The following is a 15,601-nucleotide window of genomic DNA, read 5'->3' as shown; positions in this document are numbered from 1 at the left end:
GCATCCTTCAGTGACCTAGTTGTATATCCAGTGCCCACTGCTGTGCCCACTGCATCCTTCAGTGACCTTGTACTGTGGCCACTGCATCCTTCAGTGACCTAGTTGTATATCCAGTGCCCACTGCTGTGCCCACTGCATCCTTCAGTGACCTTGTACTGTGGCCACTGCATCCTTCAGTGACCTTGTGCTGTGCCCACTGCATCCTTCAGTGACCTTGTACTGTACCCACTGCATCCAGTGATTCATTACTAGCAACATGTCTGGCAGGGTTTCGCGGGGTGAGAGGAAAGGGAGTTCAATTGCCTCAGCCACTTCTGGGACTGCTCCACGTCCAGGGAGAGGACGCCCAGCTGTACGTGGTCGTGATGCAGCAGAAAAGGGGGCAGCAAAGCCTGGGCCGAGTCAGCGGACGCCATTGTCCAAATATTTTAAAGTTTCTGGTCCCCGTGTGGTGGTTGAGCAAATGGAACCTGACGTACTCATGGACATCATGACTTCCTCCCAGACCTCTACTGTGAGCACCACTCCAAGCAGTAGCAGCAGCAGCCAACATCCCACGCTTGTTGTGACATCCACCCCAGCACCCACTGGTCAGCAGCCCTCCCAGGATGACAGCGTTCTGTCCCTCAGTCCGGCATCTGGGAACCTGCTGATGCAAGAAGCACAGGACTTACTGGGGACTGATGTGGCAGAGATTGAGATCGGGCCACAATCACAAGCGTTGTTGAGTTCTGGTGATGAAGAAGAGGGGTCTGTGTCTGGGGATGTAGGGACAGAAGAGGAGGCGGGGGAGTCAGAGGAAGAGCTGGATTATGATGATGCTGCTGATGATGACGTTGTGGACCCTAACTATGTGCAGCCTGCTGAGTCCGTGGAAGAATGGTCAGAGCAGGATGACGAGTCACCTCGGCCTAGGCAAGGATATCGCCATATGTCAGGCAGGGGCAGGGGCATCGGCAGCAGTGGGCGTGGAGGAAGTAGACAGGACACTGCTTCAGCCGGCACCACCACCATGCAACCCCCGGCAACTACTACCACACATTGCTCCGCTGCACCCTCTGCTAGTGGGGGCCGCAGTAAATTAAAGTCACCAGTGTGGGATTGCTTTGAGGAATGTACTGATGACAAAAGGTATGCGGTGTGCAGGTTATGCAGCAAAAGATTGAGCCGTGGGAAAAGTCTGAGCAAGATGGGTACCTCATCCCTCCAGGGCCACCTGAGAAGCCGCCACTGCCGCGAGTATGCGGACTTTAAGAGGAAGCAGGCACTGCTGGCAGGGGTTCCTGAGAGCAGAAGGCCCACCAGCGCAGCAGCATCCTCCCTCCCTCAGGGTCGTGAATCCCCCACAGCAGCAGCAGTAGTAGCACGCAAGCGCTCTTCCACCTCGGCTGCTCAGGACACAGACATTGAGGCTGGCAGCCAGTGTTCGTCTCTCTCCTCTGTCTCCCCTGCATCCCAGCGTCGTCAGACCCTGCTGAGCGACACCTTTCAGGGTCTGACCAAGCCTCTGCCTCCAAGCCACAGGCGGATCCGCAAACTAAATGGCTTGCTGGCCCGGGCCATGGCATCACAGCTGCTTCCCTACTCCCTGGTGCAGGAGGGGAGCGCCATGCGGACGCTGCTCCAATTTGGCATCCCCGAGTGGCAAGTCCCCAGTCGCCACTATTTCAGCAGGAGCGCGATCCCAGCACTCCACAAGTTTGCGGTGGAAAACGTGGCCCGTTCCCTGGACTACTCTGTGGGCAAGCGGGTCCACGTGACCATGGACTCGTGGAGTAGCAGATTTGGGACAGGTCGCTACCTGTCCTTTACGGCCCACTGGGTGACACTGATGGAAGGGAGGGAGGACAAGAGCGCATCAGCCCAGCTAGTGGTGCCACCACGCGGGATCAGGGGGGATGCAGAAGGGTCCTGTCACAACACTCCCTCAGCACCCGGTAAGCAAGCCCGCCTCGGCAGCAGCAGCGCCAAGCCTCGGCACTGCCAAGCCCTTTTAAAATTGGTGACCCTGGGGAAGGAGAGGCTTACAGCCACCAACGTCCTGGCCGCCCTCAGGAAGCAGGAGCGGAGGTGGCTGACCCCCAGAGGCCTGGAAGTGGGGTATGTGGCAGCCGATAACGGGGCCAACCTGGTGGCAGCAGTGCAGCAGGGAAACCTCCAGCACATCCCCTGCTTGGCCCACGTGCTCAATCTTGTGGTGCAGCGCTTCTTGCGCACCTACCAGGGGATGAGCGAGCTGCTGCAGGATGCCCGGGCGGTGGTACACTTTTTCCGCCTGTCAGCCACTGCCTCTGCACTCTTGTCCACCTTACAGCAGCAGTATGGAAGGCCACAACACCGGATGATCATCGACATGCCAGTTCGCTGGAATTCGACTCTGGCCATGTTGGAGCGGCTGTGTCAGCACAGGCTGGCTCTTAGGGCCTACATGCTAGACCCAAGTGTCCCCAGCAACCAGCAAGTCCCCATGATTACTGCCACTCAGTGGACACTGATGCAGCAAGTATGCCTGGTGCTGAGTCCCTTCCTGGAGGCAACCAAGATGGTCAGTGAGGAGCGGGCCTCTGTGTGCCAGTGGGTGCCCTTGGTTTGTCTACTGGAGCAGGCAATGGACAATTTAATTGAGCGTGGGGATGAAGCCCTGAGGCAGTTGGAAGAACAGGAGCAGATGGCAGCACAGTCCAGCTCAGAGGAGGGCTCACAGCAGGTAGTGGAAGAGTTGGAGGTCCCTAACCTGGAGGAGGAGGAGGAGCAGAGTGCAGCAGGCGTTGTACGTGGATGGCGGTTTGAGGAGGACAACGACATGGCACAGGAAGAGGACAGGCATGCGTTATGGGACAATGGCGAGGACGAGGAAGATCTTGCTGGCAGGGCCCACTTGTTTCCCATGGCTGTGCACATGTTGCGCTGCCTTCGCAGGGACCCCCGGGTGATCCAGATGCGTTCAAGGGAGGACATCTGGATTACCTTGATGCTTGATCCCCGTCTGAAGGGGAAGCTGGGAGACTTAATGACGCCATCCACCACCAAGCAACGCACAAGGGAGTTGAAGGAGGCCCTTGTGCGCAGACTACTGGAAGCATTCCCCCAGCCTTCCACCCCCACTGTAACTGCTCTGCCAAGCCAGCAAGAGGTGCCTGCCATTGCCACTAGCAGCACAACAACAACCACCAGCAGCAGCAGCAGCAACTGGCGCCCCGGAGACCTGAAGAGCCTAAGCAAGAGCCTGTATGCAGTGCAGCAGCCCAGAACAGAGGTGCCTAGTGTTGGGCGAACAGTGTTCGCCACTGTTCGGGTTCTGCAGAACATCACCCTGTTCGGGTGATGTTCGAGTTCGGCCGAACACCTGACGGTGCTCGGCCAAACCGTTCGGCCATATGGCCGAACTAAGAGCGCATGGCCGAACGTTCCCCGAACGTTCGGCTAGCGCTGTGATTGGCCGAACGGGTCACGTGGTTCGGACCCGAACGCGCTCTGATTGGCCGAACTGTCACGTGGTTCGGGTAAATAAATACCCGAACCACGTCATATCTCCGCCATTTGTCTGTGGGTTTAGCTTTGGGTAGGCAGGCAGGGTAGTTCGCGCTCCAGCCACGCTAGCCAGGGTCCCCCCCAGTCATTGTGTGTCACTGCTGGGAACAGTAGTACACCGCTCGTTCAGCCACACTATATAGCATTCTGTGTACTGTTCTGTGTCTGCTGGGAACAGTGGTACACCGCTCGTTCAGCCACACTATATAGCATTCTGTGTACTGTTCTGTGTCTGCTGGGAACAGTGGTACACCGCTCGTTCAGCCACACTATATAGCATTCTGTGTACTGTTCTGTGTCTGCTGGGAACAGTAGTACACCGCTCGTTCAGCCACACTATATAGCATTCTGTGTACTGTTCTGTGTCTGCTGGGAACAGTAGTACACCGCTCGTTCAGCCACACTATATAGCATTCTGTGTACTGTTCTGTGTCTGCTGGGAACAGTAGTACACCGCTCGTTCAGCCACACTATATAGCATTCTGTGTACTGTTCTGTGTCTGCTGGGAACAGTGGTACACCGCTCGTTCAGCCACACTATATAGCATTCTGTGTACTGTTCTGTGTCTGCTGGGAACAGTAGTACACCGCTCGTTCAGCCACACTATATAGCATTCTGTGTACTGTTCTGTGTCTGCTGGGAACAGTAGTACACCGCTCGTTCAGCCACACTATATAGCATTCTGTGTACTGTTCTGTGTCTGCTGGGAACAGTAGTACACCGCTCGTTCAGCCACACTATATAGCATTCTGTGTACTGTTCTGTGTCTGCTGGGAACAGTAGTACACCGCTCGTTCAGCCACACTATATAGCATTCTGTGTACTGTTCTGTGTCTGCTGGGAATAGTGGTACACCGCTCGTTCAGCCACACTATATAGCATTCTGTGTACTGTTCTGTGTCTGCTGGGAACAGTAGTACACCGCTCGTTCAGCCACACTATATAGCATTCTGTGTACTGTTCTGTGTCTGCTGGGAACAGTAGTACACCGCTCGTTCAGCCACACTATATAGCATTCTGTGTACTGTTCTGTGTCTGCTGGGAATAGTGGTACACCGCTCGTTCAGCCACACTATATAGCATTCTGTGTACTGTTCTGTGTCTGCTGGGAACAGTGGTACACCGCTCGTTCAGCCACACTATATAGCATTCTGTGTACTGTTCTGTGTCTGCTGGGAACAGTAGTACACCGCTCGTTCAGCCACACTATATAGCATTCTGTGTACTGTTCTGTGTCTGCTGGGAACAGTAGTACACCGCTCGTTCAGCCACACTATATAGCATTCTGTGTACTGTTCTGTGTCTGCTGGGAACAGTAGTACACCGCTCGTTCAGCCACACTATATAGCATTCTGTGTACTGTTCTGTGTCTGCTGGGAATAGTGGTACACCGCTCGTTCAGCCACACTATATAGCATTCTGTGTACTGTTCTGTGTCTGCTGGGAATAGTGGTACACCGCTCGTTCGCCACTGTATAGCATTGTGCTCTGTGTCGCTGCTGGGAATAGTGGTACACCGCTCACCCGTCACTGTATAGCATTGTGCTCTGTGTCGCTGCTGGGAATAGTGGTACACCGCTCACCCGTCACTGTATAGCATTGTGCTCTGTGTCGCTGCTGGGAATAGTGGTACTGTATAGCATTTCTGTACTGCCACTGTACTGCTGCCAGTCAGCGTGTACTGTAAGGATAAGTGAAATGAGGAAGAAATCCGGTGAAAGAGGGAGGGGCAAGGGAAGAGGTGTTTCCCCTGACGGTTCACGTACAGGCCACAGGGGAGCACCCAAGAAAACCCACTCAATACCGCCCATGTTGTCCAGGACAACAACCCTCACAAATCCAAAAGAACAGGACCAGATAATTACTTGGATGACCTCTCAAGCGTCCAGCAGTGGGTTAAGCAGCACCAGCACATCACGCACGAGGTCCGAGTCCTCAGCCAGTTACAAGGAGCCAGTGGGCACAAAGCTGACACAACCGGCAGCGACACCACGCACACAACTGCCAGATAACCAGTCCGATGAATTACCTCAGGACACAATGGGGTATTCGCAGGAGCTATTCCCAGCCCAACAAACTTCCACCTTTCAAAGGTCAATGGAGGAACAGCCAGAAATGTTGTGCCTGGATTCACAACCGTTAACTGTGGGAAATGCACCGCGCACTGAAATACAAGGCGAGTCCGAAGAGGACTCGGAAACCCAAATCCCAGAGCAATTTGGGCAGGAGGGGTTGCAATTGCAGGAGGTCGGCCGACAAGATCTGGAAGACGACGTTGGAGTGTGCTGCGCAGAGGTTGTTGTGGGGAGCTCTACTCCACGGCGGTGGCCCACAATGACATATGACGAGTTTGAGGAGATGGAAGAGGAGGGTATGGACAATGTGGACAGAGACCCAGATTTTGTTTGTGAACGAGAACATCGCCGTCGTAGCAGCAGCACAGATGAGTCTGTTGAAGAACACACTGCTGCACGAGTTCGCCTTGTGCCACAAGGTAGGCGGCGCGCAATTTCAGGCACCACAAGCGTGGAAGTTCAAGTGAGAGGCAAAAGAGGAGCAAACAGAAATCGCCAGCAAGGAGGCAGGTGCTCCAAAGTCTGGGCTTTCTTTGAAGACTGCACTGAGGATGTTACCATGGCGATTTGCAAGGTGTGCAAGACCCGCCTGAGCAGGGGGAAAAATATTAACAACCTCTCCACCACCAGCATGAGCCGTCACATGCTATCCAAACATCCCACTCTTTGGGCAAACGCGTCAGGACAGGGTACCAGAAACAACACTGCCTCCCTTGGGTTCACCAGACTCACCACCAGACCCGCCTCAGCAGCAGCAGTAGCCCAGCCATTGCGTGGTTCACAACATTCACAAACATCAGACGACGCTGACACTGTCACTTTCCGGAGTAGTGCTCTTGAGGTCTCCCAGTGTTCATCAAACACAACAACCAACAGCCCTTCCGTGTGCAGCGCTACGGTTCAGTTGTCTGTGTCGGAGATGTTTGAGCGCAAGAGGAAATTGCCAGCAAATGACCCCCGGGCCGTGGCAGTAACAGCCAGCATAGCCAAGCTTCTGGCCTGCGAAATGCTGCCATATCGATTGGTGGAGACAAACAGCTTCAAGGGCATGATGTCAGTGGCCATCCCACGTTACGTGGTTCCCAGCCGCTACCACTTTGCACGCTCTGCAGTGCCTGAGTTGCATGAGCACGTGGTCAGCAAAATAACCCGAAGCTTGAAGAATGCCGTTGCCTGCAAGGTTCACCTCACCACTGACACCTGGACGAGTGCGTTCGGCCAGGGTCGATACATCTCCCTTACCGCGCACTGGGTGAACCTTGTGGAGCCTGGCAGCGATTCCTCACCTGCTACGGCACGGGTGTTGCCCACGCCACAAACAGCTGCACCGCCGTCCCTCCCACTGGATAACAGCAGCACCTACCTCTCTGACTCCTTCTCCTCCAACGCATCTCAAAGCTGTACCTCATCCGGAAACGCTAACCCAGCAGCAGTAGGATCGTGGAAGCAGTGCAGCACAGCTGTTGGCATGCGTCAGCAAGCGTTGCTGAAGCTAATCTGCCTTGGGGATAAGCAGCACACAGGGGAGGAAATTTGGAGGGGAATAAAGGAACAGACGGATTTGTGGCTGGCACCGCTGGACCTGAAACCGGGCATGGTTGTGTGTGATAATGGGAGTAATCTCATTCGCGCTTTAAGGTTGGCTAAGCTGACACACATCCCTTGCCTGGCGCACGTGATGAACCTAGTAGTTCAGCGGTTCCTGAGGACATACCCAGGCGTGCCCGATCTGCTGTTGAAGGTGCGTCGAGTGTCCAAACATTGTAGAAATTCCAGTACTGCTTCGGGGGCACTCGCCAAGATGCAGGAGCGCTTCAATCTCCCCCACCATCGCTTGCTGTGTGATGTCCCTACGCGCTGGAATTCTACGCTGCACATGCTAGCCCGCTTTTGCGAGCAGAAGAGTGCAGTGGTCCAGTACATGACGGCGCAGTACCGAGGCGCATCCGGCCAGCTGCCAAGCTTCTGTGGATCCGATTGGGCCAACATGTTGGACCTCTGCCAAGTCCTCCAAAATTTTGAGCAATCCACGTTGCTTGTGAGCAGTGACAACTCTTCAGTCAGCATTACCATACCACTGCTGTGTTTACTGAAGAGGTCGATGTTAAAAATCAAGGAAACAGCTGTCATGATGCAACTGGGGGAATCTGAAGGAGAAAACGATCAGCGTGATGGTACCAACATCAGGCCATCCGCCTCAGGGAACGCTGGCCCCAGCAGCTATGACGAAGAAGAGGAGGAGGAACAGCTGGAGTTGGAGCAGGAATTTCATGCCACCACTGACGAGGGCCAGAGCGGTGCACGTTGGACTTCCACAATTCAACGCGAATGGTCAGCAGAAGCAGACCAGGAGGAAGGTGACGACTATGATGCATCACAACAACTATCACAACGCTCACAAGAGGATGATGAGGATTCTGGTAGGACTCTGGCACACATGGCTCAATTCATGCTAGACTGCATTGAACGTGACCCACGCATTGTGCGCATTCTGGACAACACCAATTACTGGGTTTATACCCTTCTGGATCCACGGTACAAACACAATGTTCCAAAACTGCTTGAAGAAAGAGTCAGACAGGTCAAAATGGAAGAATACCAGCAGGCCCTTGTGGAGACTTTAGAGAGGAGATTGACATCCTCCCCCTCCTCTAGCCAGTTGTACGCAGACAGACTGACTTCCGCAAACCCAGGACGACCAGGAGGGCAGCAAACAACGCAAGCCGCAGCTAGTACCCAAAAGGGAATGGTATCGGCAGTGTCCTTGGAGTGGGAACATTTTCTGACACCCATGCAGCCGCAGCCCACTGAACAGCAAGCGTGCAGATCCACCTCCAACACCGATCGCCTGGAGAAGATGGTCAAGGACTACATGTCAGATGGCGTAGCTGTGTCGAACCATCCATCTGCACCCTTCAACTATTGGGTATCGAAGCTAGACACCTGGCACGAACTGGCAATGTACGCAATAGAGGTGCTGGCTTGCCCGGCAGCCAGCGTTATGTCGGAACGCTGTTTCAGTGCTGCCGGAGGCATCGTCACAGATCGGCGTATCCGCCTCTCTACAGAAAATGCAGACCGTCTGACTCAAATTAAAATGAATCAATCCTGGATTGGAAATGACTACGCAACACTCCAGGACCCCAACCAAGTAACATGACCAATGAACATCTGGGATGGTGTTGCGTTTCCGGGCCCTGTTTATTGAACCTCTCATCTGTATTACATTTATGACTGCATGGCGGCAAAAAGCATTGCTGCTATATCCGCACGCTTTTTGTCCACATGCAAGGCCTGGGTTGTTGTGTCTCACAAAGCGTGGCCTTCTCCTCCTGCGCCTGCTCCTGTTCCATCACGTCTGCTGCTGCTGGGTTAGCGTTGCCGCGTGGTCCCTGTTTATTGAACCACTTATCTTTATTACATTTATGACTGCATGGCGGTACAAAGCATGCTATCCGCACGCTTCTTGCCCTCATGCAAGGCCTGGGTTGTTGTGTCTCACAAAGCGTGGCCTTCTCCTCCTGCGCCTGCTCCTGTTCCATCACGTCTGCTGCTGCTGGGTTAGCGTTGCCGCGTGGTCCCTGTTTATTGAACCACTTATCTTTATTACATTTATGACTGCATGGCGGTACAAAGCATGCTATCCGCACGCTTCTTGCCCTCATGCAAGGCCTGGGTTGTTGTGTCTCACAAAGCGTGGCCTTCTCCTCCTGCGCCTCCTCCTGTTCCATCACGTCTGCTGCTGCTGGGTTAGCGTTGCCGCGTGGTCCCTGTTTATTGAACCACTTATCTTTATTACATTTATGACTGCATGGCGGTACAAAGCATGCTATCCGCACGCTTCTTGCCCTCATGCAAGGCCTGGGTTGTTGTGTCTCACAAAGCGTGGCCTTCTCCTCCTGCGCCTGCTCCTGTTCCATCACGTCTGCTGCTGCTGGGTTAGCGTTGCCGCGTGGTCCCTGTTTATTGAACCACTTATCTTTATTACATTTATGACTGCATGGCGGTACAAAGCCTGCTATCCGCACGCTTCTTGCCCTCATGCAAGGCCGGGGTTGTTGTGTCTCACAAAGCGTGGCCTTCTTCTCCTCCTGCGCCACCCTCCTCCTGTTCCATCACGTGTGCTGCTGCTGGGTTAGCGTTACCGGTCCCTTTTCCTGGAACCTCTTATATGTATTACATTTATGACTGCATGCCGACAAAAAACATGTTACCTGTGCAAAGAAAACAGACATTTCCCGCATTTAAAAGACAGTTTTCCCTTTGAAACTTTAAAATCGATTTTCTCAAAAACTATAAGCTCTTTTTGCTAATTTTTTTTTCCTCTTGTACCCACTCCCAAGGTGCACATACCCTGTAAATTTGGGGTATGTAGCATGCAAGGAGGCTTTACAAACCACAAAAGTTCGGGTCCCCATTGACTTCCATTATGTTCGGAGTTCGGGTCGAACACCCGAACATCGCGGCCATGTTCGGCCTGTTCGGCCCGAACCCGAACATCTAGATGTTCGCCCAACACTAGAGGTGCCCACCACAGCATCCACCACCAACCAGCACAAGCAACGACTGACCACCATGGTGTCTGACTATATGGGGTCATCCAGCGGGCTCAATGACACCGACAGCCCCGTGGACCCCTTGGAGTACTGGGTCAAGAGACTGGACATCTGGAGCGAGCTTTCCCAGTACGCCCTGGAACTCCTATCCTGCCCTCCTTCCAGTGTCCTCTCAGAGAGATGCTTTAGTGCGGCCGGTGGCGTGGTCACAGAGAAGCGCTCTCGGCTCTCCCACGCCTCTGTGGACAAACTCACCTTCCTGAAAATCAACCAGGCTTGGGTGGAAGGTGAGTTTCTGGCCCCTATTGTCGGACACAGGGGGACATGAAGTGGCTGCTGCATGTGCTGTTGTTAACTATGCCTGCCTTTATAAAGACATTTACTACCTGCCTAGTGCCTACCTTGGTTAATTTTTTTGTGTTATGGTACTACTACCAGTAAGTTGCCATGGTCCTCCTTCTGAGCTGCTGAACTGACCGCCCGCTTTGTCCTCCTGACTCAGTCGCTACTACACTCTGCGTTCACACTGCCCGGGTCACCGGGTGCATTTAATTTTTTGGCCAGCACTATGACGCTGTGCTACTACTACTGTGCTGCTGCTGCTGCTGAACTGACCGCCCGCTTTGTCCTCCTGACTCAGTCGCTACTACACTCTGCGTTCACACTGCCCGGGTCACCGGGTGCATTTAATTTTTTGGCCAGCACTATGACGCTGTGCTACTACTACTGTGCTGCTGCTGCTGCTGAACTGACCGCCCGCTTTGTCCTCCTGACTCAGTCGCTACTACACTCTGCGTTCACACTGCCCGGGTCGCCGGGTGCATTTAATTTTTTGGCCAGCACTATGACGCTGTGCTACTACTACTGTGCTGCTGCTGCTGCTGAACTGACCGCCCGCTTTGTCCTCCTGACTCAGTCGCTACTACACTCTGCGTTCAAACTGCCCGGGTCACCGGGTGCATTTAATTTTTTGGCCAGCACTATGACGCTGTGCTACTACTACTGTGCTGCTGCTGCTGAACTGACCGCCCGCTTTGTCCTCCTGACTCAGTCGCTACTACACTCTGCGTTCACACTGCCCGGGTCACCGGGTGCATTTAATTTTTTGGCCAGCACTATGACGCTGTGCTACTACTACTGTGCTGCTGCTGCTGCTGAACTGACCGCCCGCTTTGTCCTCCTGACTCAGTCGCTACTACACTCTGCGTTCACACTGCCCGGGTCGCCGGGTGCATTTAATTTTTTGGCCAGCACTATGACGCTGTGCTACTACTACTGTGCTGCTGCTGCTGCTGAACTGACCGCCCGCTTTGTCCTCCTGACTCAGTCGCTACTACACTCTGCGTTCAAACTGCCCGGGTCACCGGGTGCATTTAATTTTTTGGCCAGCACTATGACGCTGTGCTACTACTACTGTGCTGCTGCTGCTGAACTGACCGCCCGCTTTGTCCTCCTGACTCAGTCGCTACTACACTCTGCGTTCACACTGCCCGGGTCACCGGGTGCATTTAATTTTTTGGCCAGCACTATGACGCTGTGCTACTACTACTGTGCTGCTGCTGCTGAACTGACCGCCCGCTTTGTCCTCCTGACTCAGTCGCTACTACACTCTGCGTTCACACTGCCCGGGTCACCGGGTGCATTTAATTTTTTGGCCAGCACTATGACGCTGTGCTACTACTACTGTGCTGCTGCTGCTGAACTGACCGCCCGCTTTGTCCTCCTGACTCAGTCGCTACTACACTCTGCGTTCACACTGCCCGGGTCGCCGGGTGCATTTAATTTTTTGGCCAGCACTATGACGCTGTGCTACTACTACTGTGCTGCTGCTGCTGAACTGACCGCCCGCTTTGTCCTCCTGACTCAGTCGCTACTACACTCTGCGTTCACACTGCCCGGGTCACCGGGTGCATTTAATTTTTTGGCCAGCACTATGACGCTGTGCTACTACTACTGTGCTGCTGCTGCTGAACTGACCGCCCGCTTTGTCCTCCTGACTCAGTCGCTACTACACTCTGCGTTCACACTGCCCGGGTCGCCGGGTGCATTTAATTTTTTGGCCACCACTATGACGCTGTGCTACTACTACTGTGCTGCTGCTGAACTGACCGCCCGCTTTGTCCTCCTGACTCAGTCGCTACTACACTCTGCGTTCACACTGCCCGGGTCACCGGGTGCATTTAATTTTTTGGCCAGCACTATGACGCTGTGCTACTACTACTGTGCTGCTGCTGCTGAACTGACCGCCCGCTTTGTCCTCCTGACTCAGTCGCTACTACACTTTGCGTTCACACTGCCCGGGTCACCGGGTGCATTTAATTTTTTGGCCAGCACTATGACGCTGTGCTATTACTACTGTGCTGCTGCTGCTGAACTGACCGCCCGCTTTGTCCTCCTGACTCAGTCGCTACTACACTCTGCGTTCACACTGCCCGGGTCACCGGGTGCATTTAATTTTTTGGCCAGCACTATGACGCTGTGCTGCTACTACTACCACCAGTATGTTGCCGTGGTCCTTCTGTGCTGCTGAACTGACCGCCCGCATAGTCCTTCTCCTGACACAGTCGCTACCACCACTGCACTCTGCGTTCACACTGCCCGTGTCCACTGACAACTCTGCTGCGATGTCATTGCTAATTGCTGCAAAAAAAAAAAAAAAAAATTACAAAAACCTCTCTGGAGCCTTTTTGCCGTCAGCCACTCATCCTCCTCCAGCGGTACCTTCGCCGCCAAGTGCCATTGGAACTCGCCTTCACCTCTTTGACTGCTTAACGCGTATATCCCTTTTTAAAACCACTTATTACCAATTAATAGCCCTATTTAAAGTGTTGATTTCACTTTAAAATCCATTTTCTCTAGAAAAATTTTTTGGGGGGGAATTTTTTATGTTGAAGTTATGTTGCCCCTTATCACCTCGATAATCCATGCTATTTGGGGGACTGTAGCATGTATGGGGGCTTTGTTATTAACGTTAAAAGAAAATCCGCCTCCGGGCGTGAATCCGCGCGTGATTACGCCATTCACGGGAAAAAATCCGCGTGGTTGCGTGGACGCGGACGAAAATCCGCATGCGGCGGGGCCGAATGCGGATTTTTTTTTGCAACCACGCGGATTTCCGAATTCGTGGATGAGGCACATCCGAGCATCCCTGATGCAGTAATCAGAGCTCATAAGTAATCTCACTGTTTACCCACTACCACATTTATCATGCTGTATAATAAGCATTGTTATAATAATAACAATGAAAGAGACAAGTTTTTTGTGAGATTTTCTGTCTGCTAACTGGAATTGCTGATGGGGTCAAAGACCACAACAGAAACTGCATCTGCCCACAGTCAGCGTGTCCTTTAGCATACTTTGTCCTGTTTCCTTCTAGCTACTGGTTAATGTTTAACATTTCCAAATTATATAGGAGGTGCACACTTGAAAAATGTGATCTAGAGAGGCTTGGCAAGAGTGGTGATCTCACAATGGCCAGAATGGATCTGAAAAGGAATTTCGCCATTGCAGTCCTGCTGGTCCTGTATATGCCTGCTGTCTTCAATGAACAAGGTACATTATAGTCCGAAGGTTTAATGGCATGGCCAGTAAGGGCATCGGAAAAAAAGTCAATCTATTTGTGTTTGATGAGAAAATTGAACCCTTACAATTTTATAACTAAAACAGAATATGCATTATGAGTAACCACAGTTGGTGACTTAAAGTGAACCTCCGGACTACAAATCGTCTCAGCAGCACTGAAAAGGCTTGGTGTTTCTTTAACAGTTTCACAGTATCAGAACTTTGTTTCTCTTATACAAGCCTCATTTTTAGCTGCACAGAAGAAAACTGCCCGGGCTTTTTTGCCCTGATGCTGTGCAAAGCATGATGTTATTTCTGATGTTGTTGTTCTCGTTCTGCTGTTTTGGTGCAATTTTTTTTTATTTTTTTACATTTTGAATTTGACATTTGAAGCCTAGCGTGTGCAGCTGGGAGGGGTAATCAGGACACAGGACAGTTGGAACTGTGTCTCCTGCTACTTGTCACCTCCTTTCAACCAAAAAGATGGCTGCCCCCATGACAAAGATGGCAGCCCCCATGAATCACAAACATTTGCCTGTTCTTTTAAAACAGGGTGGGTAAGAGATTATATTACCTATCTATTCTAATTAACATAACTAATGTAACTTAATGACAGTATGTTTGTTTAGGCTGAAGTTCCCCTTTAAAGTTGAATTATTGTTTATAGGAGGCAAATTACACTGAGTATTGATTTTTAGTAGGAGGGCGTTTTGGACTCTTTTGGTCCCCTATATGTTCCTAGTGGTTCTGGGTCATCCTGAGCTGTTTGGTTACTCTGTTGTACAGTGGTCCAAGCCCTATCCCATAGAGCCATATCAATCCCTGCCATGCACTGATGAGGACCACAGGCCTGAAACTGGCTGTCTGCATGTTGGGGTTGAATCAGAAGAAGGAAGAGAATGATCGCCACAAGATGATGACATGGCAAATCTTGAGGGTAACAGGTGTAGTGGCTGTGCCTCCAGACCAAACAGGCAATGGTTAACAGCAGTTGTAGAGTAAAGAGTCTGAGCTCCAACCGCAGTGAAGTCAATCGAAACACACATTTAATGCATCCCCAATACACACAAGGTAAAGTGTAGGCCTTCATTGCGGTTGGTGCCCAGACTCTTTACTCTATTACTGATGTTGTGTTTGACGTGGCTCTGTAAAATATATAAGCTATAGGCTTGCTATACACCAGTGGTTCTGAATGCTTGCCTTGCTTACAGGGATAATTTGCATATTCAGTGGTGATGCATTGTGGGTAAGCTGAAGTATCGCAAATACATTCTGTTTTAAGAAGGTAAATTAAACTGAGCAAAACAGGACACATTGTTGATGTTTCCTGATTTTCGCACAGTTGTGTCTCTTGCTGGAATTATTTTTTTCCATTGTACTGGTAAAATTTAGTAGCCATGTTTAAAGGGCCACTGTTGCAAAAATCTTAAAATTTAAAATACATGTAAACACATATAAATAAGAAGCAGTTTTCTTCTAGAGTAAAATGTGCTATAAATTATTTTTCTCCTATGTCACTGACACGTACAGTAAGCAGTAGAAATCTGACATTACTGACAGGTTTTGGACTAGCCCATCTCCTCACGGGGGAGTCTCAGCATGGCCTTTATTCTTTATAAAGACACTCCCTAAAAAAGATTTATATAGAGGATGCTGGTCAGCCTGCCTGCTCACTGCACACTTTTTTTGGCAGCTGGACGGAGCAACTGCCATTCACTAAGTGGTTTTGAACATAAAGAAAAACCTGAGAACTCCCATGAGGCTAGTCCAAAACCTGTTGGTAATGACAGAGTTCTACTACATACTGTAGGTGACAGCAACATAGGAGAAAAGTAATTTATGGCTCATTTTACTCTGGAAGAAACATACTTCTTATC

The 15,601-nt window shown here is 51.7% G+C and overlaps 1 protein-coding gene across 1 annotated transcript in view; it reads left to right on the top strand.

The window, feature by feature from the left end:
- The first annotated feature begins 13,609 nt into the window (after positions 1 to 13,609).
- The window catches only part of LOC137521692 (beta-2-glycoprotein 1-like), a 122,807-nt gene continuing 120,815 nt past the window's right edge, over positions 13,610 to 15,601 (top strand). Inside the window, exon 1 of the mRNA XM_068241312.1 lies at positions 13,610 to 13,715. Within this exon, the coding sequence (XP_068097413.1) occupies positions 13,634 to 13,715 (82 nt within the window). The 5' untranslated portion in view covers positions 13,610 to 13,633. The remainder of the gene's footprint in view (positions 13,716 to 15,601) is intronic.

This window comes from Hyperolius riggenbachi, chromosome 6 (assembly GCF_040937935.1).
Source record: "Hyperolius riggenbachi isolate aHypRig1 chromosome 6, aHypRig1.pri, whole genome shotgun sequence".
Lineage (NCBI taxonomy): Eukaryota > Metazoa > Chordata > Amphibia > Anura > Hyperoliidae > Hyperolius > Hyperolius riggenbachi.
The sequence above is the reverse complement of the archived record's forward strand: the minus strand, read 5'-3'. Positions and strand labels throughout refer to the sequence as shown.